General features: G+C 40.7%; 8 protein-coding genes across 10 annotated transcripts; 5 read left to right on the forward strand and 3 right to left on the reverse strand.

Moving 5' to 3' along the window:
* The first annotated feature begins 19 nt into the window (after window positions 1-19).
* On the forward strand, window positions 20-1,506 carry LOC6506307 (rRNA N6-adenosine-methyltransferase METTL5). Its single transcript, XM_001958111.4, has 3 exons — window positions 20-352; window positions 416-1,175; window positions 1,239-1,506. Exons 2-3 carry the CDS (start codon window positions 688-690, stop codon window positions 1,390-1,392), a joined length of 642 nt encoding a protein of 213 aa, XP_001958147.1. The 5' UTR covers window positions 20-352; window positions 416-687; the 3' UTR covers window positions 1,393-1,506.
* LOC6506306 (SOSS complex subunit C homolog) lies at window positions 233-667 on the forward strand. The gene is made up of 2 exons (XM_001958112.3): window positions 233-352; window positions 416-667. The coding sequence occupies exons 1-2, from the start codon at window positions 233-235 to the stop codon at window positions 665-667; spliced, it is 372 nt and encodes a 123-aa protein (XP_001958148.1).
* LOC6493640 (putative aldehyde dehydrogenase family 7 member A1 homolog) lies at window positions 1,407-3,437 on the reverse strand. The gene is made up of 2 exons (XM_001958110.4): window positions 3,351-3,437; window positions 1,407-3,101 (listed from the first exon to the last, which is right to left on the reverse strand). The coding sequence occupies exon 2, from the start codon at window positions 3,098-3,100 to the stop codon at window positions 1,487-1,489; it is 1,614 nt and encodes a 537-aa protein (XP_001958146.1). The 5' UTR covers window position 3,101; window positions 3,351-3,437; the 3' UTR covers window positions 1,407-1,486.
* A 361-nt stretch (window positions 3,438-3,798) lies between these two features.
* Window positions 3,799-7,154, forward strand: LOC6506308. Its single transcript, XM_001958109.3, has 7 exons — window positions 3,799-4,095; window positions 4,155-4,258; window positions 4,328-4,409; window positions 4,459-5,220; window positions 5,274-5,685; window positions 5,741-6,205; window positions 6,256-7,154. Exons 1-7 carry the CDS (start codon window positions 4,021-4,023, stop codon window positions 6,981-6,983), a joined length of 2,628 nt encoding a protein of 875 aa, XP_001958145.1. The 5' UTR covers window positions 3,799-4,020; the 3' UTR covers window positions 6,984-7,154.
* Window positions 7,155-8,295: 1,141 nt separating this feature from the next.
* On the forward strand, window positions 8,296-12,643 carry LOC26514663. Of its 2 annotated transcripts, none has more exons than XM_044715140.1 (5): window positions 8,296-8,596; window positions 11,860-11,920; window positions 11,970-12,044; window positions 12,159-12,407; window positions 12,476-12,643. In XM_044715140.1, the coding sequence occupies exons 2-5, from the start codon at window positions 11,889-11,891 to the stop codon at window positions 12,606-12,608; spliced, it is 489 nt and encodes a 162-aa protein (XP_044571075.1). In that variant the 5' UTR covers window positions 8,296-8,596; window positions 11,860-11,888; the 3' UTR covers window positions 12,609-12,643. The 2 variants fall into 2 exon arrangements, with proteins under 2 accessions (XP_044571075.1, XP_032309753.1); XM_032453862.2 differs by having other exon boundaries at window positions 8,302-9,080.
* Window positions 12,644-12,776: 133 nt separating this feature from the next.
* LOC116655739 (collagen alpha-2(IX) chain) lies at window positions 12,777-14,006 on the reverse strand. Its single transcript, XM_032453592.2, has one exon. It carries the CDS (start codon window positions 13,469-13,471, stop codon window positions 12,812-12,814), a length of 660 nt encoding a protein of 219 aa, XP_032309483.1. The 5' UTR covers window positions 13,472-14,006; the 3' UTR covers window positions 12,777-12,811.
* Window positions 14,007-15,111: 1,105 nt separating this feature from the next.
* LOC6493639 (glycogen-binding subunit 76A) lies at window positions 15,112-26,638 on the reverse strand. Of its 2 annotated transcripts, none has more exons than XM_014908991.3 (3): window positions 25,483-26,638; window positions 20,127-20,348; window positions 15,112-17,802 (listed from the first exon to the last, which is right to left on the reverse strand). In XM_014908991.3, the coding sequence occupies exons 2-3, from the start codon at window positions 20,292-20,294 to the stop codon at window positions 16,027-16,029; spliced, it is 1,944 nt and encodes a 647-aa protein (XP_014764477.1). In that variant the 5' UTR covers window positions 20,295-20,348; window positions 25,483-26,638; the 3' UTR covers window positions 15,112-16,026. The 2 variants fall into 2 exon arrangements, with proteins under 2 accessions (XP_014764477.1, XP_014764478.1); XM_014908992.3 differs by lacking the exon at window positions 25,483-26,638 and adding an exon at window positions 22,723-22,965.
* Window positions 19,207-20,004, forward strand: LOC6506310 (peroxiredoxin-2). Its single transcript, XM_001958108.4, has one exon. It carries the CDS (start codon window positions 19,343-19,345, stop codon window positions 19,931-19,933), a length of 591 nt encoding a protein of 196 aa, XP_001958144.1. The 5' UTR covers window positions 19,207-19,342; the 3' UTR covers window positions 19,934-20,004.
* Window positions 26,639-27,101: the final 463 nt, after the last annotated feature.

Consider the following 27,101-nt stretch of genomic DNA (forward strand, 5'->3'; position numbering starts at 1 on the left):
TAAACTTGTTTAAAAAAAGTGTTTGATTTTAAAAGTATCAAATTCACATTTCAGGTTTTAGCATAAAATTTATAAAATTAACATTATCAATAACATATTATGTTATAGTGAGACCGTTTCTTGATATGTGGGCAATGTCACGCCGAAAAAACTGAAATAATCAGCATATCCGAAAGTCAACACCAGAAAGTTTTATTTATTTCTTTTTTCACAATAAATCTTTGATTATTTCATGGCTTTTCCCACAACAAGTGCTCAGCAAGCAGACACAACCCGCAAGATCCTCGAGGAGATCCAAACCAAGAAGCAGCTGCTTGCCGGGGGGATCATAAATCTGGGAATCAACACTCAGGTACTCGTTGTTTTTAAACTGATAAGAATTTGGCACTTATTGCATTGTATATATGCTTTTCAGATGTCCACTCCTCAGTTACTTGGCCAGCCGACGACAGTGACACCCGACTTTCAGCTTGGCGTGGGTGGCGTAGCCGCCAATGCCACGCCTACGGCCCGCGCTGCTTTTAATCCAACGAGCTCTACAACTCTGGGCTTCTTTGTACCTCAGGATTCGTATTTTGGAAACAGTTTCCTACCCGTGCTGCCTCGCCTTGAACCGCTGCCGTCGTCAATTGCCACGCCCCCCGCCACACCCATTAACAACAAATAATCTCATTACATAAATCCACAATGGCGCGTTTGAAGCTAAAGAAGCTGGAGGAGTATCTGCAGGGTGTCGATGGTTTTGAGCAGCCTAAGATCCTTTTGGAGCAGTATCCAACGCCCCCTCACATCGCTGCCTGCATGATACATCATATGCAGTCTCAGCATAAGGATATAGAGGGAAAATTGGTGGGAGACCTAGGTTGTGGTTGTGGAATGCTCAGCATTGGGGCTACTTTCATGGGCGCCCAACTCACAGTGGGTTTTGAGTTGGATGGCGACGCGGTAGACACGTTTCGGGGTAATGTCCAGGACATGGAGCTACCCAATGTGGACTGCGTGCGGTCGGATGTCTTGCAGTTGGCTGGCAGCAAGTGGGAAAAAACTTTCGATACTGTGGTCATGAACCCGCCATTTGGAACTAAACACAACGCCGGTATGGATATGCGGTTTTTGGAGATAGCTTTAAAATTAGCCACTGGCGCAGTTTATTCCCTGCACAAGACCTCTACACGGTAGGGCTTCTGATACACGAGGCTTCAAATTAATTTTTTAAATTGCCTTTATTTTTGTTGCAGTGCCTACATTGAAAAAAAGGCCCTAGAGTGGGGTGCCCGAGCCTCGGTGGTCGCGGAACTTCGCTATAACATCGACGCTAGCTATAAATTTCACAAGCAGAAATCTAAAGATATTGAGGTGGATTTTTGGCGATTCGAGATCAGTAAGAATTAAACGTACGCATTGGCAATTTTCAAATTATTTTTGTATTTAAAAATATTGTGTTACTGAAAATAGAACGATTATACAAAGTCTAATTTAATAAAGTTTACTCTACATTGAAGACGACACCCTGGGCACAGGCCAACTCTCCTGAGTGATTGACTGTGATAGTGGCCCTCTTGCAGTACTGTTTCCAGGCATCCGATCCGGACTCCCGGCCACCGCCAGTGGCCTTTTCACCACCAAACGCTCCACCAATCTCAGCACCGTTGGTAGTGGTATTGATGTTCACGATGCCGCAATCGGAGCCACTAGCTCCAATCCACTTGAAGGCCTGACCGATGTTCTCGGTGAAAATAGCTGAGGAGAGACCCTGCTCCACCTCGTTGTTCCATTCAATGGCCTGTTCCACATTCTTCGCCTTCAAGATATAGACGATTGGCGCAAAAGTTTCGCGATGGACAACGGTGGCATCATGTGGCAATCCCGTGACTACAGTGGGCTCAACATAAAAACCATCTCGCTGTATGACCTTACCGCCGAAGGCAACAGTTCCACCCAAGGACTTGGCTTCCTCGATGGCTTTCTTGTAGTTCTCCACATTCTGTTGCGTGTGAACGGGACCCACGAGAGTTTGTGCCTCCAATTGGTGTCCAATCTTGGGTATCAGTTGCTTGTATTTGCTGACCAGAGCCTGTACAAATTGGTCGTGGAGCTTCTCGTGGACAATGATTCTCCTGGTGGTGGTGCATCTCTGGCCACTAGTTCCGATACAGCCGAAAAGAGCCGCATCCAGGGCCATCTTAACGTTCGCAGATTCATCTATAATCAGGGCATTGTTGCCGCCCAGTTCGAGGATCACCTTTCCGAAGCGTTTCTGAACTTCTACGCCGACATCCCGACCAGTTTGGCAGCTACCAGTGAAGGAGACCAGGTTTACTCGCTTATCGGAAACCAAAGACTGTCCTACATCGGTGCCTCCTTGGCAGAGTGTAACCACCGGCGGCAGGTTGTTCCTCTGCAACACATCGGCTACTATCTTGGTGGTGGCCACGGAAACCAAGGGAGTGCTGGGTGCTCCCTTCCACAGAACACTGTTGCCAGTGGTTAGAGCAATAGCTGCATTCCATCCGAATACGGCGTTGGGGAAATTGTAAGCCGAAATTACACCCACCAATCCCAGAGGACGCCAAGCCTCCAGAATCGAGTGATCAGCACGCTCCGAGTTGATCAACTGACCGGAATAGATCCTGGAGAGACCCACCGCATAGTCGCAGATATCGATGAACTCCTGCACCTCACCCTGACCCTCACTGTAGATTTTTCCCACCTCCAGGGAAACAAGTTTACCCAAAGGTTCCTTGTACTTGCGCAGCTCATCTCCGATCTGGCGAACTATTTCGCCTCGAACTGGAGCGGGTACTTTCCGCCACTGCTTGTAGGCGTCCACAGCCAATCCGATGGTCTGCTCCAGTTCCTGGACCGTGCCCTGGCGCACTGTGGCGATTGCTTGGCCAGTACCAGGATCGTAGCTGGTGACACTTGGACCTCGTCCCTGCCAATGACCAGAGTACACTCCAGGATTCTCTCGTTCCAATCCCAGTTCCTTCAGGAAACTATATTCCGGTTGGTCGATCAGGAATGAGGAGGAGGAATAGGATTGGGAGGCCAGTCGACGGGGCAAGGCCAGTCGGGAAAGGTTTCTCAAATTCGCGATCATGCTGTAAGAAAATAAGAAAAATATATTACCCTTCTTCAAGACCTCAATTCTTGTGGGTACATAACAATCCTCATACAAACATGGAGCAGAGCAAGAGGAGATTTATGGATTACTGATTATGAGCTGATACCGTCGCTATCGAGCGATAACTGCTCGCTTCGCCTGTTTTCTGGTTGCTGGCTGGAAAGTTTTTTTTAGATCCCCAGCAGAGCGGATCTACTGATAGCATCTTAATTGACACCCTACTCACATTGTGTATACGCCTCCGGATCTCTTGTCCTCGACTGTTCAAGTCGCAAGTCAATTGTCAACTGAGAGAAGATTAAATGCTGAAAGAGCCGGGCAGTCGGCAATTGTGGCGGCTTATCACCAGCGTAGCTTAAATTAATTCCAAAGAGAGGGAGTAAAGAGGAGGTCTTATCAGTTGCTATATGTATAGTACATATAGTGTCCGGAATAAGTATGCACACGGTTCATATTGTTCCCAGTTGGCTAAATGTAAATGAAGCAGCAATTTCAAAATATTTTAAGGTATTCCGCTCCAGAATCGGATGGAAATTGGCCAAGATATAGCCATCCCAGGAGGGGCCATATTTTTCTTCCAAGATTTTGAAGTGGATCCCCTTCAAAATGAGGGAAAAAATCGAAAAAATATTTCGTTGTTAGATTTTGATGCAGAATGATGGAAAATCAATCCACAAATCGTTTAAGGCATTTCGCTCAAGAATCGGATGGAAATTGGCCAAGATATAGCCATCGCTGGGGGTCAGATTGTCTTCCATGCTTCTTTCAGTGGTCGTCATATCGATATTCCCATTTTGTTACCGTTGACAACCTGTGAACTCAATAGATTGTTTGTTCGTTAGCAAAAAGTTCGCATTTATTTCTTGAAAAGTACTGAAATTAAAGGAAACTTAAAAATGGAGGTGTTGGAAGAGGGAAATTTAATGGATAGAGTTCCTATATTACTCCAGAGAGATCTAGATTTTTATCAGGTATAATCAAAACGGTTTTTTGTTATTGTTTATATTAGAATACTTACTGTTTTATGCAGACACATCAGCGGGTCCTTCAGGAACCAATTTGTTCTGGAGTTGTGGGTGGAAAATTGGATTTTCCACGCTATGCGTCTTTTGCAGCCATTAAATTAATTCGGTGGTGAGTGATATAAATTATATTCATATTTCATTTCATTCATAAGACCATTTCATTTAAATTCCTCTCCAGGTGGGAAGATGAGTACTTTGCCTCTTATCGAAAGCCCTCGGGACTCTTGCATACCGAAAAAGAAATGAATGAGGGAGATTTTGTAAGGGTTTTCAAAATAAAAAGCAATATTAATACTTTTTGTATTCCAGACCAGTGTCACGATTAAAACTTCCGATCCGGATAAATTTGTGCAGTTGGTTACGAAATCCGCAGATTTATTACTCGAGCACATCCATCGCCTTTCCCAGGAGTCCCTGGATCATGCCGATCTTTCTGTCTTAACAGCCACAATTGGAGCTGCTTCCTTGGTCAAGAACTCCCTGAGTGTCTACATGCAGGCGGCTACCACAACGATTTGTCCCCCAAAAGGAGATGAAAAGGGTGGAGCCCTGAAGCTTAGTTTCAAGCAATACTCCCAAATGTCCGAGGCCTTGGCGGAACGCCTCCTGGATCTGCACTGCCGTTTGTTACTGCTTTACATTATCCAAGATGCCGACTGTTTGCATTGGGAGGATACCCAACCCTTTTTTGAGTCCGAAAGGGGCTCCTACACTATCCAGATGTGGTGGCACTACATGAGGGGCTCCAAGAACGACCTGTGGAATTCAGTGCCCCCGAAAATGGCCCAGAAAATATTCGCTGGAATGCTAAATGAAACACTCAGTGTCTTGACTGTACGATATACCCAGATAGTGACAAGTGTGGCACGATCTCAGTTGCATCTGGTGGATATATGCAACATGCTGCTCTGCATAGCGGAATTGTTGCCACATATCAGCGAGAGTGGTGAGGCCTATGTGGGACTGCAGCTTAGCAACCAGAGTGTTATTATTAGAGACATTCATGCCAAGTGCCGGGAACTTTTCTACTGTCTCTTGTTGAGAGGAGCTCCTCTCGGAGTGCTTTCCAAAGTAAGTATTCTCTGGATTGAATTTGATGATTATTCTGAAGATATTGTTATCAGGTCTTTCGCAAAGGACTCGACAACATGGAAATGTTTAGTTCCCGCCACGGACTTCCTAATGCTTGGATTATATTCGCTTTGCCACGATACTTTCCAAAAGAACAATCCTGCCAGTGGGTTACGGAATTCGCCGATCTTTCAACCAATACTGCCATATCCTTGGACTTGAGAGTCTTACTGGCTTTTCCCGAAGCTGACTGGTCTTATTTGCTAAAGATCCTCCTAATGAGAGATGCTTATTTGACGGGAATTATAATAAGACATTTGATGCAGCACTTGCCGTCTTCGGAAAACTTCAAGAATGTGGCCAAGCATTCCTTTACAAGCGCCGAAGGAGCTCCCCAGAAATGTGAGGCTTTTCTGTGCCGAGGAGAGTGTTTCAATGTGACGGAGTCTATAATTGGAGATATAGGTCAGATTTTCATTAAATTAATTGAATCAAATTATATTTATGCTCGTCTAAACAGATCCTGTGGGACAGTCAAACTACCAAATAGTCCTTTCCCTCACTTACCTGGTGGTGGCTGTTGGCAAAGCCGTTGACATCAAGTCCTGTCTGATCAAAACCCTGGAGGAAAATGCGGTTGCCGGATGGAGCGACTGCCTGGACAAGCGTCAGGTGTGGAACCAGAAAAGGACTCCCTGGCTGGAGGCCATAATGCATTTCGTATACCCCGTACTCGATTGCGCTGTGGAAATGCTGATCAACGCCGTGGAAAATGGTGCAAGCATGTACCAGGCCATGTCCTTGGCCCTAACTTGTGTTTCGGAGATTTGGGATTGCATACCCGAGGGTCTCTACAAGATCGCCTCTCTGCTGCAGGACATAATTCCGGTCTCTACAAGGCCTCTCGGTGATTCGGTGCTCTTGCAAGTCGTGTTCGCAGCTCTGTATACGGAGCTCATAAAAACGGCAGAGGTCCACGAACAAAGTGAGTTATGATAAGGATGTGGTTAGAAAATTAATTATTTTTCTGTACAGGCAAAAACGAGGAGAAGGCCTCCATCTGCTATTCCATATCCGAAGCCATTTGCTCGATTGACGAGGACGACAAGCACACGGACCAGATCGAACTGTTCCTCAAGCAGGCCAAGGAGAGCATTAATTTGGACACCGACTTCGGGGGCACAGTAGGGGGCAACAATCGAGGGGCCGGGGGCATGAGTGCTGTGAGCACCATTAAAATGGATGACCTGGCCCTCACGAATGCCGAGTCGGATCGCCTCAGTCACAGTCCCCCGAACAACTACGCCATGGAAATGGACGTGGGAATCGCTGACTATATAGCCGAAGTCTTAGTCAGCGATGTCCTTACCACAAATATTGGTAAACAGGCCCTGAAAGTGGTATACAACTATCTGAAATTCAACAAGGATTGGCTTCTGGAGCAACTGGGCACGGGCGACAACGATCCCAGTCCCTTTCAGGGAGTTCAGGGCCAAAATATCAAGGAGGCGAAAACGTCGGTGCTCCGGTCCATGTTCTTTATTGGCAATAATACGCCTTTTGACCAGCTCTTAACGGGCTCCATGAAAATAGACTATGTCAGCTGGCTGCAGATGCCGTTGTCTCTAAATCCGGAGAGGACATGGCTGCATTTAACCAGACGCTGCGACTTCCAGGAGGATGCCAAGCTGGCCCTCCCCGAGGTAGCCATGGTGGCTGGTATTACCAAGATAATGAAGCGGCGCAAGGAGTTCCCCAAGTGAGGGCCCATTAGCATTGAAGTGCACCGAAAACAATTCGAAGTGGAAATATTATAATAAAGAAAGTATCGCTTAGAGCTCAGTTTTTAGACTTTATATTTTTATTTTCCTCAATATTGCAAAAGGAAATGAAATGTTTTGAGTGTGAGGTCTGTGTGAATTATGTCGTAGATGCTGGAGAGGCATTGGAGCTTCTCCTCGGGGGTGCCGGGAAGGCATTCCACTTTGGATGTCATTAACGCCGCATAATGCAAACAAGACTGACGATAGGCACCTTGGCAAATGCACAGCACAATAAGCGAGGGAAGCTAAAAAAAATATTTACTCGAGCTGCTCCCTGAACCGCCGTGGCCTCCCACTCCTGGACATGAGATGGAGGGGTTTGGGGGTGCCGCAGCCGAAAATGTTTTTGTCCACATTCTGCGTAGCCGCCTGGCACTTGGCAATTGCTCAGCTTTGCTCCTGGTCGTCTTTTCAGCTTCCATTCGCCCCTGACACTCGTCGCTCCCCATCTAGCCGGTTATGAAAATTACTGAAACGTAGCCAAACGGAGGGGAGCAGGTTGAGACGGGTGGCGGAAAGACCAGCAGGACGAAAGCACGCACACACAAGGACACTCTAGCAAAGGCAACACATACAGGACAACGTGACAAATAAAATCCAGCTAGAAATGGTAGGAAGAGCTTCAGGGTAATAATGACTTTAGCCATGCGCTCCACTTTAAAGCGAGAGGATATTAAACTTTGTTAAGTAAAAGATTAATCTAAAGTGTTGTAGTCAATTTCTACAATTTAAATTTAAAATTTTAAACAAAGAAGTCTTTGCCCTAGTCCAGTAATGAATGATACTATGTAAAAAAGACTCCTTGGGTCTTCATCCATCCAGTGCTAGCTACGGATAGCTGCTCTTAGGATCCTTGCAATTTAGCAGATTCAAGATAAAAAATATTGTTAAAAAAAAAAGAAAGGAAGAATCATTACTTTTCAAAAAGTACAATTGGTGAGGCTGCTCTAAGCTACTCGGAGAACCATTGCAATTAAGCAGATTAAGAAAAAAAATGTTTTGAATTTAAAGAATACCAAAATATTCTTGTATCTTACGTCCATATATCTGTCAAGTTCTTATTCTTTAAATTCAAACGGAAATAAATCCAGAGTGACATTTCATAACAAATCAACTCGATGGTTTCGCATGCAGCGCCGTCCTATTGGCTAGCTACTGTTTTTCCCTGCTTTTACTTTTGCTTTGCTTTGCTTTCTGGCTGCTACAAAGTTGGCTTCTACTGTGGTGGCAGTGGCAGTGGCAGCAGCAGCCTCAACGGCGACTTTGGCTTTGACTCCACTACGAATGTGGGCAATGTGCTTGGTCCTTTCATTCAGTTGGCGGTGTTGGAAGCGCACGGACGTTCGTTGTTTAGAGCACGGTCATAAAGTCAAGTGGCAAAGTGGCAACTGGCTTCTCACGAAAAATATAAAAAAAAAAAATATATAGAAAAAAAAACTGAAAAAAAAATTAAATTAAAATAAGAATAAAAAAAATTGAAACCTAGAACACCGACGAAAAGGGAACAAAAGTGTGGCAAGTAACGTGCGGGGGCAAAAGTGTAAATGCTAACGGTAATTTGCAGACATTAGTTCTCACCGACACCGACACCCACACTCACGAACACACACACACATACACGCACACAGAAAGACCGGTGATTAAATGGTATGGAAGGAAAAGTGTGAAAAGTGTCACATTACGCATACGCAGCGTATGCCCGAGTTAAATACTTAAATTTAAAAGCTTAACGACCTGCCCGCTTTGAAATTGAAAATGTTTGTCGTATTTTGGCCACTTAGCATGCCAAGCACGTAGCAAAGTTTTGTGATGTGGATACGGCTCTTTGATTGTTTTATTAGCCCGTTTTTTGTGGGGTCATACATATAACAAAAAAACAGTTAAAGGAATAACTAGAATACCAAACCATGAGCCAAATGCAACTGCAAGAACAGCAACAGCAGTGTCGACGCCAACGACGTCGTCATAATCACCAGTCAGAGCCTTGCGAGTGTTTACGTCCTGTGATAAGAGTTTTTGGTCTGCTGACTTCATTCGGTAAGCTCAAGTGCCTGGAAATCCAAGCGAAATAAAATAACTCACAGTCCAGGTGGACCCCCCATGCCTCTAGATAATGCCAATCACGATGGGGTTATAGGATGCATGTGCATGCGAATATACAGATGCATATACTCACATATATACATCATAGCTGGATGATAGCTGGTCCTTTTTTCGGAATTTTTACCCTTGACAAATTGTAAGAAATGCTTGTGAGTGGATATCCTGCCTGAGGATATGTTGAGTGCTATGGCTTATTACATTTGTTGGCATTCAATGGAAATTCTAAGACCCAGCTGGGGAAAAGGGACATTTTTATATTGGATTCTTTTTTTGTTATTCAGCATCAATATTGTTTATGCTCCAAAGCCATTTTCTGGTTTGAAATAAGTCAGTATTTCTTTAGGTAACCCATACTAGGAATCTAATACGTATTTATTGAACAAATGCATTGATATCCGATAGCTTAAAATATCGAAACATAATCGACTTTCTTCTCTTTTAATCAAATCATAGTAGGCTTCTTTGCATTTTCATTCAAAATTTTAATTTCAAATGCTTTATAAAGTAGGCCATGGTTTTCGATGTTCCAACAGGACTCTCCAAATAATTTCATTCTTGTGCTGGCTTTCCAACGGAGCACTTCTTATTTTCTTATATTTTTTATTCTATTTAAACAATTTTATAAATCCTTTAGTTTTCACAACTGTATTGAAAGTTCTATATTTTTTTTCAATTTTTCGCTCGTCCCCTTCCGACATTTTAATTTTAAAATGTTTTCAATTCAGTTTTTTAATGAATCGCTTGAGTTCCATTGATTCTTGGATTCTCGAGCTCTGCGGAGTCTTTCAAAAAAGTCGTAACGGTCTTATATTTGCAATCTTTCAATGTACTCTTATTCTTACATTAATTTGTATTTTTTTTTACTTTTGGCTTAATCGGAAGCCCAGAGTCAGAAACCTTATCGTTCAATTATTTTCTTTTCATTTTTTTCATTTGTAGTAAATTTTTTATTGAATCGCTTGAGTTGCATGATTCTTGGATTCTCGAGCTCTGCGAAGTCTGCCAGTAACACCATATCTGTATATCTGCATATCCGGGTATTATATTTGCAATCTTCTTTCAATTTACTGTTTTTTATTTGCATATGAATATTAATTATTTTTTCCCTGGGTTTAATCGAAGGGTATAGGTATCAGTTCCAGTGATTCATCATCAGAATCGTAATCCTCATCGTGCACTTATTTTCTTATATATATTTTTTCTTTTATTTTAAATCGAGCAATGATTCTTGAGCTCTATGAAGTCTGTTGATTCGCCATTGTCGTTTTAATTTTTATTTACCTTGTTCTTAAAACATCTTTAATATCAGTTTGGAGTGAGAAATCTATTTAATGGTATATAAATGGAATATAACATTTTGATTGAACCTATTAGACCGTCATATTTTATATTCAGATTTTACTGCCTCGCAGTCGAAAGAAAAACAAATTTTTTCCCCACTTTGATGGCCATCAGTTATCAGTTATCAGCCATCTGGTGCAGTTATCAAACTTGGCTTAAACGCTTATCACGGCCAATCATAACGGGCACTCGGCCTCCGGCCCAAGTTTTCCTTAATGTGCTTAAAATATTGCGGCTACCATTTTTTCCATCCTACTGGCCATTTGATAAATTGCTGGGGGATAGTATAACAAAAACTTTCGGGTCAAGTTCAGACTAATTTCCTTACAAATTTGTTGTGGGGTCTATTATGAATGCAGTGCAGCCCAGAAAAACAAAGTATAAAGCTTGACATAGTCCATAAACCCCACTGAATAGAGGACACAAAAAACAGGAGTCGAGGTAAGGTTATTCTGTCAGAGCCATTAACAAGGCATTGGCCTCTATGCAGCTTGCAGTTCGCATCCTGTGCCAAGAGTTTATTTTCCTCGTTCTCGGCCAACTTTGCCATACGTTCGACAATGAGCTTTGTTGTTAGCCTTTTGGCGCCAGCCATCCGCCAAGTTTCCTCTTGGAAAATGTCCTGACCAAATCTATTTTCCCCCCATCGCTTTCAATTATCCAGATAATTTTTGCATGTTTTTTCGATTTCCGGTTTTTCCAATTTTTTTTGCCCCTTCCGTTGGCAGTATTTAATGTAATTGCTTTGGTTTTGGTTCTGAAACTCCATTTAAATATATGGCTCATATATATATCTGACGGCTTTAATCTGATTTGCTTTTCGCGGCTTGGCATAATAAAAACAACTTAATTAGATTGAGTTTTTATGAGCAGAGACTGGGGCGTGGTGGCTTTTCTCGGCCATATCTTATACATTGGAAGTGGATTTGGGACAAAACCAGGGGGTCCATAATGTGGTTGGAATATGAATATTTTAGGGGGCTGTTTAAGAAAAAATTCAAGGGTTAACAAGTAGGTTAAAGGAGGTCTGTGAAAAATTTTAGAAGTGGTTTAGAAATTAAATTGTCGATTAATTTATTAAAATGTAACTCCAAAAAATTAAATCTTATTGTTATAATGTTTATAATACCTTCATAAACATCTTAAGAAACCCTCGCTTCCCTTTGCTGGTTTTGTATTACATTTTATGGCCCTTGCTTGGTAAACAAAAAAGCCCCAACTCAATAAATATGCTTATAAATATATTTGCCCAGACGAAATCACATTATTTTATAGGCTCATTCAAGGATAACACTTCATTGTCCTCCTTTCCACCCCCCAGACAAGAACCCCCCGCACCCGAACAAATTTCCTAAGCCATTTTTCATTTCAGTTATCTGCGGCGTAGGCGTTGATGTCTACATGCATGGCTATCAGGCCGGGCTCTACATAGTGTAAGTCAGATATCCGATGCCCCCAAGAATTATGTTAATTTCTGGTTAGTTTTTCAGCCGTGCTGGTAATGTTTATTGAGATCAAGTGGCTGGTAACCATATTTTTGCAGCTTCAGTGCGCAGAGTGAGTTAAATTGCACAGAAAGAAATATGTTACATAGTTTATAATACGTATTTTAAACTATTTTACATAGACCTTAACGTCGAAGTACCAAATATAATGTATTACTTCTTCCAGGGACAATTACCAGCGGAGGTCCTGCAGCTGCCTGGCCTGCTGGCGTTTGTCAGCGATTTGCGGAGGTTGGCGCCCCACGCCCGTTTACGCGGTCATCGGAATCTGCCTGATACTCTATCCCCACAATTTGTGGCTCAGTTATGTGGCCGGAATGTTCCTAATACTCCTCGGCCTTCTGAGACTCAGCACGCTGTTCAGATTTAGTCCATCGAAGGACGAAGGTCTCTTGCCGCAGTGCGACTTTGAAAAGTGATGCCAGACAATGATGAACTTTCGCCGGTATTTGTTTTTAATGTCTGTTTGTTTTGTCTTGACAGGGTCTCCAGTTTTGTGGATAATATGGAGGATGACTTCGCGGGGATTAGCGCCTCGCAGACGGCCTTGGATGATGATGATGAGGCGGAGGAGGAGGCCGACGACCACCCCGCCATAGATGATGATGTTTGCTAATAGTCTAGATATATATCTCATTGTGTTCTTATTTAAACTTTTGTTGGCTGATGAGATCTTGGATTGGATTGATGTGCTTCATTTAGGAAGTATCTGATTATTATATGAGCGTTGTATAAAGGTTTCAAATGAACTGTCTCGTATTTCATTATGCCTTTTATTGTGTGCAGCTCCCAGGATTCAAAAACCAAAATTATTTTCTTTTAAATATGTTTTTTATTTGATTTCTTTGTAAATGGGTTGTTACGGTGGCTGAAAGTCAGGATGATGGGCTGAGGTCCAATAGGTTCCTCTTCTATAAGGCTAAAAGCACGGCCATAGTCATCGTCCCCCTCGTAATACCGATCATCGTAGTAGTGTTTGGGACCACCATGTGGAGGAGGTGGTGGTGGGGGCGGAGGATAGGGGAAAGGAGGATAGGATCCCCCTGGATATCCGGGCGGTCCCTGGGGTCCTGGCAAACCTGGCATGCCGGGGTAGCCCTTCTCTCCCTTCTCACCCTTTTCGCCGGGATCTCCCTTGGAGCCTTTCTGTCCGGGATAGCCCTTCTGGCCCGGTATTCCCGGAGGTCCTGGTGGCCCGGGGGGTCCGGGAGGACAGTGGCAGTGCTGTGGCGCAGCCGGTGGCTGGGGATACGGATAGCTAGGAGGGTACGGATACGGCTGGTGGTGGTGATGGTGATCGTAGTCCCCTTCGATAATCACTTCCTGCGGCGGGGGAGCCGGGGCGGGGCTTCCGGCTTGCAGGGTAATTAGACGCGGCGCAGAGGCATTATCCTTGGCCTGGACTGCCGCCAGAAGTGGGAGCAGAAGCACTCCGAATAAAATCCAATTCGTCAGCGGAACTTTCAAACGCCACTCCATGTCGAGAACTAACCAAAATCAGATCATTGTCACATCTTTTTATAAGGAAACAAAGAATGGACTTCAAAGAATGGTCTTCAAAGAATGGTCATCGAGAAGAATCGCTCAAACTACCGTTAAAATAGCTCATTTTTAGATTTATATACAAGGCATAACGATTGTCTTAAATGTGTATTTTATGCAAATGTCCCTTGTTTAATAAACTAAGCCAACTATTTATAAAGTTTGCAAAATTTGCATTAAAATCAATGAACGAGAAATTCCGAGTGTGTTGAAAGAACTTTCACACCAAATCAGACTCTAGACTTGGGGATTGAGCCATGAAAAGTGAATTAGCCCAATAAATAACAATAGATAAGTGATAAAAGATAAACTAAATACTGCCAGAACAGCAATAAAGCTTAGAGAAGGAAACGAGAGCAACTATAACTTACCTGCAGGCAAATTTTGTACCATTTTGCATGAAATTAAGTTTAATAATGCTGAAGAAAAGAGCGACTGCCTTTCACAAAAGACATTTTGGTGTTGGCTTTATTATTTTATTGTGGTTTCTTTATTATTGGTATTGGTGTGACATGAAACTCTCATGCTGACAAGAGACCCGCCCACTCAAACCTTAACACAAATCTGGTTTTCGGGCGGAACTCGTAACAAATTAGTTCTCTCCTCGAAATACTCACGTCTCAGTCTAAAATCATTGTTTTGGAGAGGGGACTTCTGTAATATAGTATTTATCGGGTGTCTCATCTATTTTAACATATAATATGTAAATAGTTGTAACTTTTAAAGTTCGTTTTTATTTGTTTTGGTTTTGCTTTTTTGGTTTTTACATGTTTGCTATGCAATAAACATATTTAATATTATTTTTACGTTTTATTTTTATTTTAATCATATATTTTGTTTAACTATTATTCATTATTTTTCGCGTTTTTGGTTGAAAAACCTTGAGGTAGCTGCGTTTGTAATTGTTATAAGTAGTTCTTTGCTTATCAATCCCTGATATAGGCTATTGGCTTTATATTTAAATATGTTTTTGGGATAAGAAGAGCTCGCATTGTTTTCGCTGGGAATCTTGGGGTTAGCTCTCTCGAAATAATAGTTTCTCGATAAAATCAACTCAATAAGGCAACCAAGGTGAAAAAAACTAAATTTTATGTTTATTTTATTTTGTATATATAGTATATAATATTAAGATATATATTACGCATCAACATATACATAAAAATATTGAATTCGTTTAAAGTAAAATTAAAGAATAGGTTAAAAAATCAAACATAAGGAAAAACAAAAATTGAGGTTTGCCTGCCATGTTGGATAGAAAGAGTTCCTTTGATCGGGGATCGTAATTAAGGTTGGACTATTGCTTCCCATATGACTAAATGGTGGACCCATTAAGCCCACAAATCTCTCAAAAGTAAACGCGACTTGACTAGATAATAGATGTTGGTTAGTTATAGTTAACTTTTGATCTGGGCACCATGATTGGCTACTTGTAGAATTTCTAAGCTCTGTAAACATACTTCTCGTAACTATTGCTGAACTTTGATTAATCGCCATTAATCTTCTCACAAAAATTGGTGTCTTAAAAAAGTACATTAGCTGGCAGCGATCTGAAAACCCTTTCCAATAACACACAAACCTAGGAACAAACTAAACTTTAATTTAAGGAAAACTGAAAATTCGAAACTTAAAACTGAAAACAGAAGAAATCATTAAAGAAACTGATCAGATTTTTTTAGTTTGTTATCACTTGCTCTTCTTAAAACGTACGACTAACAACTATCTTTGGGATTCATTCGAACTTTTCTGGATCTCATTCTCATGTTCGCACTACTCTGGTTTGTTTAGTTTTATTTCTTGCTTTCTTTGTGGCGCTCTTTAAGTTTCAACAGCTCCTCTAGCTCCTGCTACTCCTTTTTATCCTTCATTCTTGCCTGTATCGTAAAAATATAAACCATTATCATTCTTTTTATTAGATGGAGGTGGGTTTTGGATAGATTAGTTTGGATATTTCAGGACTGACATATTTTTTTGGGTTTTTTAAACTTTTGTTGCATTAAAATATTACGAAACTTTTATTTTTCAATTAGCTAAATCTTCCAATAATTGTTTGTATTTATTTCTTTGAAATTATACAAGTTAATCGTTGTTTATAACAAATGAAATAAATACAATTTCGTAAAGGTATTTAAAAACAAGAATTTAAAAAACGAACATTATAAAAATTCCAAATAAACTTGATTGCTTTTAAGACTTTTTAGAAAAGAAACCCAACTGTGATATCCAAAAGTTAATATGATTTTCCAAAGTAATTCATTCACCCTGATAATGGGGCTGCCCAATGAGGTAAACAAAACTGATCTGGATCAGTGATCTCTAGCACTCATCTCATCTTGCCATGACTTGGGATAATTTGATTTTAAGGAGCCTTTAGCATGAACTCAAGGCTGGAAAGGCTTCCAGGCGTTGATCTCATGCCAAATGGGATGGGGATGGAGTTTGGATGCGGATGCGGATGCAGATACGGATACGGATATGCCCATCTCAACCAGATTTTAGTAGAAGGAGCTGCACCAGGCATCGCCCGCCGTGGGGCTTAGCAATCCGACCAGTCCGGCACCGTGTCCGGAGGTAACGGCGCCAGTCGCCACGGACGCAGGCGATGCCGTCGAGCTGCCGGATGAGGGATGGGTCGAGCTGGGCAGACACTGGAAGCAGTAGTTGGCGCCATAGTTATTATCCCAAAACTGTTGGCCCTTGCACTGGAATCGCACAGCAAACTCCAGGCGCTGTCCCACATGGAGGGAATTCCCGAAGAGCACGAAAGTGAACTTGTCCGAGAATCCGTCGCAGGAGTTCTCCACGTAGTTGGCCTGAAGATCGGCATAGCTGCGCCAACCATCGAGGGAGTACCGAATATGAACAGATTTGTGGAAATCTAGATTTCTAACTCGCACCGATCCGGATATCGTCTGGTTGATATTATCCGATACGGCGGCATTCTCCAGCGACACCTGCTTCTCCCTGACCGCATCGAGGAATGTGGCAAGGCCGCCGGGTTGCTGGAAGAGTGGCATCAGCAGCTTGTCGGACTTGGGACCCAGTTGCAAAGGCGGTTCCGATTCCAGGATTTCCAGATCCTCAAACGCTGACTTGGGTATGGTTGGTATTTCGTCCAGGAAGGTCTTAACATCCGCCAGATCCAATCCGAGGACATCGGCAAAACGTACTATCTTTTTGCGGCCTGGAGTGCCGGGAGGGGTCTTTCCGGTTTTTAGGGATGAGCAACGCCTGATCCTCTGAGGCCGACAATCGTCTTCATCGTCGGTGGTGTCTATGCCGTGACTGTGGCCTCCCCTCTTCTCCACCGCCTCGGCTGCATCCTGTTTGGCCTGTTCGATATGGGCCAGTTCCACATTCACGGTGAGATTGCTGGCTGATTTGTCTGTTTCGTCCACCCCGCTGTCGGGAGAGAGTTCGATGTCCTTGGTGGTGTCTTCAGGGATGACTGTCTCGACTGTGTCAGTGGGCGATGCGACATCCTCAGTAGGTGTCTTTTCCTCGTCTGTGGGAATCCTATCTTGGATTGATTCTGTGATTTCCTGAGGAGCTTCCTCCACGGAGTTTGTTTCCTTTATTGGTTTTTCTTCTTGCGTCCTGACAGGTGCATTTTCCTCTATGTTTGCGACTTCCGTTTGGGATTTGGCTTCCGCTTCTACGACGACCAGTTCATGAACTTCATCTTCGAGATGACCGTTGGTCAGTTTCTCCTCCTCGCTCCTCAAACTATTGCTCTGTTGCTGCAGTTCACTGAGGATTTGGGCCTGCAGGAAGGTCTCGTCTTCATCCAGGACCTCAATTTTCTTGGATGGCAGCTCCTCGACCCCATTTTCCAACTCATGACTGCCATTAAGCTGCAAACGGTTGACATACTCCTTCACATCCGAGGCTGGCAGCATTTGGTCCTGGGCAGCCTGGGTAGCTGTTACTGTGACTGTGGCAGATCCCGAAGTCGAGGCATCAAAGTAAGGGCCATCGGTGCTGCTGCTGTGACTGCTGGCCACTGAGGCGCAGGCGTAGCCAGACTCCGCCGTGGAGTTGTGCGGCGTATTCGAGGCGGTTTCGATCAGGCGCAGGTACTCGCACTCGTCCACGGGACTGCCGGGCGACTCCAGCTCGCAGTCAAAGTCGAAAAAGGAGTCCGACTCGTGCCGCAGGGGCTGCAGGTCTGTGACTGTCTGCTCAGAGTCGTGCGAGTTCACCCAGGTGTTGGTGTTTGTGCCATTGATGATGGGCTCATCCTCGGCATTACCCTCGCCCTCTTCGTTTGTCTAAAAATTAAAAAAAAAAACAAAGCCATTGAATTAATTTGGTGAATAATTTAATCAGCAAAGTCTCTCACTGTAGACTTCATTAAAATAATAAATATATAGACTTATATTGATTGAATATTACTATGCTCAGCAGTTTTCTCAAAAAATAATTTAAAAACAATTCAAAAGTAAAGAACTCTCATTTCACATATTTTTTTATATCCAAAAGTAAAGAAAAATTATATTAAATAAATTATGAAACAAAATAATTAAAATAAGGAAATCAGTTTTCTGCATTTTAAGAAGAATACAAAAAATTTCTTTAATGATATTTGATTAAATAACTCTTCCGTCACTAAAATATATATTTTCAATATTTATAAGCTAGTAAATGTATATAAAGAAATGAAAAAATAAAAATACTTAAAGCAATAAAGTAATTGTGTAACATGTCCCAATTCAACGCCTCATATAGAACTTTTCTTGGAAAACGAGTGGTAAAAACAAGATAAACAAAAAATAAAGTTGAAAAAATTTTAAAGACCCGCATCACACCCTTTTCTCACATCCCATTTTTTGTATAAATTATGAAACTAAATAATTAAAATCAGCTAATCAGACCCCTTACTTCGGTGAAGTATATTTTAAATATTTTTAGACTATTGAGCGAATGCACGAAAATAATTAAATAAAAAATTAGTAAAATAAATAAATAATAATAATAAATTTGACCTCGAAGCGCAAAACAAATATTTAATTATCTGTATTAAATAATAATGAAATAATGAAAATAAACTATTAAAATAAGGAAATCAGACTTCACTTCACTAAAATATATTTTAAATATTTTTAGACTATTGAACGATTGCAAGCAAAAAAAAATTAGAATCGGTAAAATAATTTTATATTGAATTTGAAGTCAAATAAAAATTAAATTAACAAATAAGTAAATCAGTTATACCATGAATAATAACAATAACAATAATAATAATTCTATTGCTATATCATAAGAATGAAAGAGCCCATCATGCATATATACCTATATATATATATATAGGTTATAATTACAAGCATAAATCAGTGAGTGGTTAAAAAAAATTGTTTATAGGTCACATATTTGTTTACGATTAAATTAAAAATCAGTAAATAAGAACCAAAATGGTGCTAACAGCCTTGAGCCCTTTAGTACGAGGCACCACCGAACTTTGAAATATTAAATTATTATAAAATAAAAAAATAATTAGAATAAGAAAAATGTTAATAAAATGAGAACTGCTCCGTTGGTTGGTTGGAGCTGATCTAAATTCTTAAAGAAAATTCTTCCTTATATACCCCAGAATCATACCAAAGCCTACTATGTGATTACGAGTTTAAAATGAAGTGGCCAGATTATTTGACCAAAGTAGTCTTTGAAATATTGTTCATTTGGGCACTTTATAACTTTGTGCGCTTAATAAAGTATCACTTCAAGTCGTCGCCTTCAGTAATATATATAAAAATATAACTAAAAAAAAAACCATAATAAATCGAAGTGAAGTAACAAAAATAACCTATAAAGATGCGTATGCTAAACTTGAATCAAGTTGCTCCGGACTTCAATACTCAGGCGGTGATTGCCGGAGGTTACCGGAACTTGTCACTCCTGGACTTGCGTGGAAGATACGTGCTTATGGTTTTCTATCCGGCGGACTTTTCTTATGTTTGCCCGACGGAGCTGCAGGCATTCAGTGATCGGGCCCAGGAATTCCGGAACATCGGCTGCGAGGTACTGGCCTGTTCGACGGATAGTCACTTTGTCCATTGCGCTTGGATGAATACTCCACGGAAGATAGGGGGTCTGGGGGAAATGGACATTCCACTCCTGGCCGACAAGAGCATGAAGATTGCCCGGGATTATGGAGTATTGGACGAAAGCACGGGACTGGCATTGCGTGCTCTATTCATTATTGATCGGGAGGGACGTATTCGTCAGATCACCATTAATGACATGGGCGTGGGTCGCAGTGTTGACGAGGCACTGCGTCTGGTCCAGGCCTTCCAGTTCGCAGATGAGTTCGGGGAACTGTGCCCCGTCAACTGGCGCCCGGGGGGGCGTGGCATCAAGCCCGACAGCGCCGGCAAGGAGGATTACTTCAAACATGCAACCTGATTACAATAATACACGATTTCTTTACACAAGAGTGCAAGCAGCTAAATATAATACTAATTCATATACTATAAGTAGTTTTGGTTTTAATTTTTACTTATTTCAGAAGTAAATGTACCCCTTAAGATAGGCAACATAAAATTATATTCTAGTTTAACCATATATTTGATTTCATCCCATTAGTAGGAGTCCTCACCTGTGATCCCAAGGTGCGCAACTTGGAGGACAGACTCCTTGCGAATGCCTCGGCCCTTCCGCGGCATGAGGACATGCCTATGGTTGGTATAATGGATATAATGCTGCAGGGCGGCCTGCTGTCCGGGGTACTTGTATGGGTCAGTGGAATATCTCCGGGATCGTTCATTTACGTCACGTCACCACACCACGTCGGGGCTGCTGCAACGGATCGGCGGAATATCTGCAAATAAAGTACCATTCGAATATATGACGTGAGTGATATATTGAAATGCGATGAGCAAATTTTAAGTAAACAAATAAATTCACTCGAAATGTTTCTTTTTTCATCACTTTAGCTTTCTCTTTCACTGGGCATTTGGAAACAGCTGGGAAAATATCCGATCGTGAGCTTATATACTTTTAAATATATCCATTTTTTATTATCTTCGGGCATATCTCATTTTTCTTAAAATATTCATTGCGTCGTCTTTCGATTTGATATAGTTAACTGCCATTAGAATTTTAATAATTCTTTGAAGGAACTTCCTTCAAACCCGACAACAAAGAATTAATGTAAGAATAAATCAGTTTTGTTTTTAGTCAAGTGACGAAAATCGGGTGACAAAAACAAAATGTTAACACCTCTGTATTTTGCTTTTGGCAAATGATTTTATTTTTGTTTTCATTCCGAGATCATTGCACGTGCATTACCATTGATTTTCTGATCAGGTGCAAAGCCGAGCCACGCCACGCCCCTTAATAGAGCGAGAGATAACGATTAAAGAGGGAGAGGGTAGTGTGAGGAAGTTCCGCCCAATTAAGACATCAGAGTTTTTATTTTCGAAATTAGATGCGCCAATCGAGACGAGACACAAAGTCAATTGGCCTTGAACTTTCAGCGGCATTTCTTTTTTGTCTATTTTGAATTGGTGTCTCTCTTGGTTGTTATGTATTTTACTTTTTATATTTGGCAGCATGCATAGGAAATTTAATTAAGCAGTAAAATGAGTAAAAAAATGATTCGAATTTTATTCTTTCATGCCTGGCTAAATGGCGTCGACAATGTCTTAAATAAATAAACGATCGTCCGACAATCGATCGATTAAGGAGGTCAAAATGCCGATCTCTTTGAAATTTCCTCAAAAATTCAACGAATGCATGTTTATAGCAATATATTTAGGTAATATAGACATCCCACTGCATATGAGGTGATGCCACTTATGGCAGATATTTCATGATTCATAGACATCCCTTGTGGCTTGGTACCTTTCATTTTTTTCAGTTTTTTTTCTCTTCCCTATATACAAATTAAAATTTCCTTGGCTTTTGGCCAAGTGGCTAAATGCGTTTTGGTGGACGATGACGTTTGGTCAAGAGGGAGATTACAAACTGAAAAATGCACATGTGGGAAAAGGTCTTAAAAAAAAACATGTATTTATGAATTAAATTTAAATGGCCTTTATCGTAATTAATTGCCAAATTAGGGATCAGATCATCGACAAATATTAAGGCGTCTAGAAAGTCTAAATAAAATCGCATATGTATTCTTAAATATAATAAATTTATAAATAATATTTACTAATGCATTCGCTGAAGCTCTCACATTTTATAAATAAAATATATACACAGAAAATTCTAAATGAAAATAAATAAAACGCGAAAAAATCTATAAATAAATGTTAGAGAACATATGTCTTTGACTTCTATTTTACGGGCAAAGTAACATTTCCGTTTTTTAGATTTTCTATCCGCCCACTTATTTCATTGTTTTGACGGTAACTGCGTATCTTGAAGATACACTTTCCTGAAGAATGCGCTTACCGTATGTAAGCCACACGCATTCTGTGACAAGACGACACCCATAAAGTCGCTTAATTGAATTAAATTGGGGGAAATGTGCAGAATTGATATTAAAGTGGACACTCTAACGACATACGCAATAAAAAAGAACTCTGAATTATGCTTGATTGGTTCACTTTTCTAAGTTCTGGGCTCTTTGGAATGAAGTCAAGGTGTGTTTTGTGGGAAAATTTGGAAAAAATAGATAGTAAATAACATTGTTTATTAGGCGCTTCACTTCTTAGATTTAAGTCACTTAAAAAAAATGTACTTCGTATAAAGTAGTTGATATTTTCAGTTTACAAAATTGCAAGACTTTCCCAGATTACATGTTTTACACCTTTTGCCAGCTTTGCAAATGATTGTTTAGACAGACAGCCCGAGTATCTTATCAGCAGCATCTCATAGTTACACTTCTCAAGCCAATTAGTTAGTCACTGGTCTAGTTATAGATGCGCCATTAGTTTTTCACACAGTTTAAAGCGTTCGATTAGTTGTTTCTAGGCCTACGAATCGGACGCCGGTCGCCGGCTTATCACCTGAACCACACATGATATTCGCCGGTGGGCGATGGGTGGTGGGTGGTGAGTGGTGGGTGGGTTGTTGGATGGTCGGGTGGTTCAGCGGGTGAAGTACTTAATCATGCTGCGGCGGCGTCTCGATTATGAATTCTGATAACGAATTTGCAATTTTATTTATAGAAATCTGAATTGACCCGCGAACCGCAAAACGTTTCTCGTCCCGCAATTGCACATTCCGTGAAATATTTCACTTACACTCTGTGGATGATATAACCGATTGACTACTTTGAGAGCCGCCTTTTTTTTGCGATTTATTAAATATATATTTATATTTAAATCGAATCTAGATATCACCAGCTAGAGCACTGCGTCGAACATCGGGAGAACACACACCGGAGTCTGACTCCGGAAAACCACGCCGAAAAACTCGAACTGCACCACGTCTGCAGCGTCACGGTGTCGGGCATGCACTGACTACCAAACGATCTTTTTGTTGTGTTTTTGGCATTCAGCAAAGCGAATCCACTCTGATTGATAAGGCAAAATCGGATCCGATGGGCTGGGATGCGATGAGGATGGGAATGGGAATGGGATCGAATCGAAAGCGGAGCGAAATCGCAAATCGCAGCCAAACACTGCCCTCACGCTGATTGCACTCACCCCGCATCCGCATCCGCCTCCTCTTACATTTGTATCTGTATCCGTATCTGTATCTGTTAATGCATCTGTATTAGGTATCTGTGTCTTGGTATCTGCAGCCGCAGTGCATCCCAAAAGGTAACTGATTCTGGCAGGCAGTCGCCGCTATAGAAAGATTCTCGTGATCAGTGACGTTGCAGCCTCGGATGTCTGTCTGATTTTTAATCTTAGCTAACTGCACTACTAAATGCCCTTAGGTATTGCCGACTAAATGATCGGTTCAAATGAATTTTTTTAAAATTACATTAAAATATTAATATCCTTATAAATATCTCATTTTATTGCAAATATTTCGCACCTTTATGGTTTAAGTTTTTTAATTTAACCTTCAAGTTTTTCAGACAATATCAATTTTGAAGACATTTATATCCTATATGTATCTAAAATATATTATACAATTTATTAAATTGTAATAGCTTTCTTCCAAAAATTGCTAAATACTCAGTACTAGAAATACCAATATCACCTTTATGAACCGGCAGATAAACTATCAGCTCAGATATAGACATATTTACTGACATTTAAGCCCGATGTGCTTTATCCGGGATCGCCCGCTGTGATTGTGGTCTTTATGACAACTTGGCCTAATCAGCTAACGGTTTTTTTCCCCGATTAGGTAACAATTTGTTGGTGTTTTGGATTTAGCGCCGGAACAGTTTGTAATTGTGATTTAGAAGTACATCACTGATGGGTGTCAGTGGGTGATAAGATTACTAAGCGGATCATTGAACTGCTCTACGAAGCAGATAGAAAATATTAGGAATTATAAATATTTGAAGAAGCAATTAATTAAGAAATTATTTATGTGAAGAGGTGCGATAAGATAGGGGCCTTGTTAAACAAAAATGTACTACAATAATTTCACAAATTATACCTAAAACTACTAATACCCCCTAGAAGTATGTACCTATTTTTAATAAACTATGAAACTTGAATTTCCCAGCGTATGGATGACCAAATAAATATAATTTTTGGCTGTCATTCTGTGTCGCATATATCATTAGCATAAATTATATTCCGAATATATTTCCTTTAGACCGGCAAGTGCCGCCCACGATCCAACAAACCACAACAGCTGACTGACTGACTGGTATTTGGTTTTAAAAATATCCCGAAATTAATAATATATATTCTTTATGGTAAATTAGCTCGAATTCCCAGGCTTCCGAATTGGATTTGGAGTCCTTTGGCCCCCAAAAACAATCGATTTGAATAGGCGACCCACCGCAATCAATAACAATTCAAGTGGCTTACACGAGACTCGATTGAAGCGCTAATTTGCTTTCAGTAATTCTACGTATCTAACAGATACTTTGCGTGAGTGTGGGTGCGTGTGCTTAGATGTGGGTGGTTTCCATATTCTTTTTTTTGTGTTTTTTTTTGGACAGCGCGTGGTTTTTTTATTTATATTTGTATGACATTGCTACCCAACGAAATGTCAAAAGCAAACAAAGCCAAGCACCGTGAACAACAAAAACAACTGGAAAAACGCTTGCGCTGTTCTGAAAACTAAGTTACAGATACACAGATACTCGAGTGGAATGATACTCTCACTTTCAACTGGCTTTCGCTTTCCATTTCCCTTTTTTATGGTTATTGTTTTGGGCAAAGGCTATTCTAGGTTTCTTGGTTTGTTTTGATTGTGGTGATAACGGTATTTGGATTGTTTTGTTTTGATTGTGGTTCCAAAAAAAAAAAGGAGATGAGCAGGATGTGATGAGTCCTGGATATTGATTTCAGAGCCAGAGGACATTTCAAGATCTTATTCTTACTTTCATGTAATTGATTTAATTATCTTTATATTATTTCTTTATTAACACATATATGCTTCATTTAAAAATACTTTTTTAGAACCGGAAACTATCAGTTTTATTTATTTTTTTAATAAAAATTTATTTTATGTTTACTTCTCCATTAAAAGTATGTGTATTTGCCATTATTTCATCGTTTTTGTTATATAAATTATGAGTATACCCGAATTGTTTAATATTTGTATAAATAAACATTTCATAACCAGCTCTGTACAAAGTAAATATATAAAAGATAAAAATATATAGGATATATTATCTAAAATATATATGTTTGTAGCTTCCCTAGGTAAGTTCCTTTTTGCTGAATAATTGCTGCCGTTTGACTTTAAATGGCAAAATCAATGTCAAACGTATCTGCCGGATACGCGCACATGCTAATTGCAGCATCAGTTGAAAGTATGTAATTGGTAGGTAAAATAAAACACGCAATGTCTATATGAAACACGCACTTAATTATGCTTCCACCTTATGTATAGGACATGTTGCAACAATTATGATTACCAACCTGATGTTTTATTATTATTCCAAGGCTTTCCCAATTCGGCCCTTGCCAGCGTATTCCTCCGCGTGGCGATAAAAAGAATTAGTTGTCAGAACCTGTCGCATAAATATCGCCTACATATACCGATTCGTTGTATATATAGTCCGGATATATGCTTTTGGCCTTATTGCCTTTTGCGTGCCCCGATGTCGTTTATGTAGCAGTCGCTCTCAAGGAAGTGACCCAATGTGGGGTAAAGGTTACCGCAGGATTCGCAGTCGAGAACTTTCACTTTCTAGTCGGCCACACACACATATACACGCCCGCACGCATACACTCGCCGCCAGAGGGCGCCAGTTAGATAACACTTTCTTTTTGCTTGAATTTCAAATAGGTTTTATTTGAAAATGTATAAATATTTATCAAATTTACAAAATAAAAGTGAATTTCTCACACACGATTTTTGATTTGGGTTAAGGCTTAAGATAGGGAGATGTCAAGGAAATTCCGTCGGGGGGTTCTTCGGCTGTTCTATATTATTATTTTGTGTGTTCGGTTCCCTCACTTTTTCTCACTCTCGCGATAACTACTCTGACTCCAATAGTATTTTCACTTTTCTTTAAAGCCGTTTATTTTTTTGGCATTATTTATATATTTTTTATGTGTATATTTTATTTTAGAAATATTTTTAAATATTATTATATTCCTTTATTCTGCCAGCGCTGAGTGGCAGCCGTGGCCCGTTTCAGCGCCCGTTGTAGTGGCAACGTTGGCGACTTGGTCGCAATAAGAGTGTCATTCAAGGGCATTCCAAGGTCGCAGCAGTTGCGTCTTTCGCCCACTGCCGGCTGAGATACATTTGCGAGAGCGCGCGGCCTCTTTTTCAGTTCTCTGATACACAGATACAAAGATTTCGACTCGATTCGAGAATTATTTCGTTTCGTATATTATTATTTTTATTTGATTTCTTATATTATTTTCACCAAATCAGAGCCAGGAGGTGAGAGTGAGAAAGGGGAGGGCCAGGGGGGAGAGAGAGACCTGTCACGCAGAGCTTTAATTATTGTTAATTTGCCTAGCCGTGTATCTTGTGGATACATTCGCCACTGTAGGCCGTGTATCTCGTCTGCTTTAGCTCGCCCGTTTGGCCGTCCTGTCGTGTGGCAACTGAGACCGATTTCGCTAAAAGTTGCAACTTGTCTGCCAGCCCGACGCTTCTCACTTTCGCTCTCATTCCCAGCGACTCCCGTATCTCACGGGTGGCACGCTTTGTGGGTTGCTTTTGGGTGGTTGGGCTTCCAAATGTCACGATGAGAGAGCCAAACAAGTATAAATTGCTCAAGTGGAGAACAGTGGGTTTATTATTTAGTTTTTTTTTTGTTTTTAATTTTTTATACATATATCCAAATTTTGATATTAATAATAAATTGTTTAATGACTATAACTATTCCAAATAGTTATTGTAATTATAATATTGAAAAACATGTAATATAATTTGAATCTTTAAACCACTGTACCTAAATTGTTTGCTTTTTAAATTTCTCTCCCATTTTTCTCTCATTTCTAAATAGTTCTCTTTATCGCTCCACTCAGGTGTGGAGCCGGCATTTTTTTTAATTTCTGTTTTTTGTTTATATTTGCAT

Source organism: Drosophila ananassae, chromosome 2R (genome assembly GCF_017639315.1).
Source record: "Drosophila ananassae strain 14024-0371.13 chromosome 2R, ASM1763931v2, whole genome shotgun sequence".
Taxonomy (NCBI): Eukaryota; Metazoa; Arthropoda; class Insecta; order Diptera; family Drosophilidae; genus Drosophila; species Drosophila ananassae.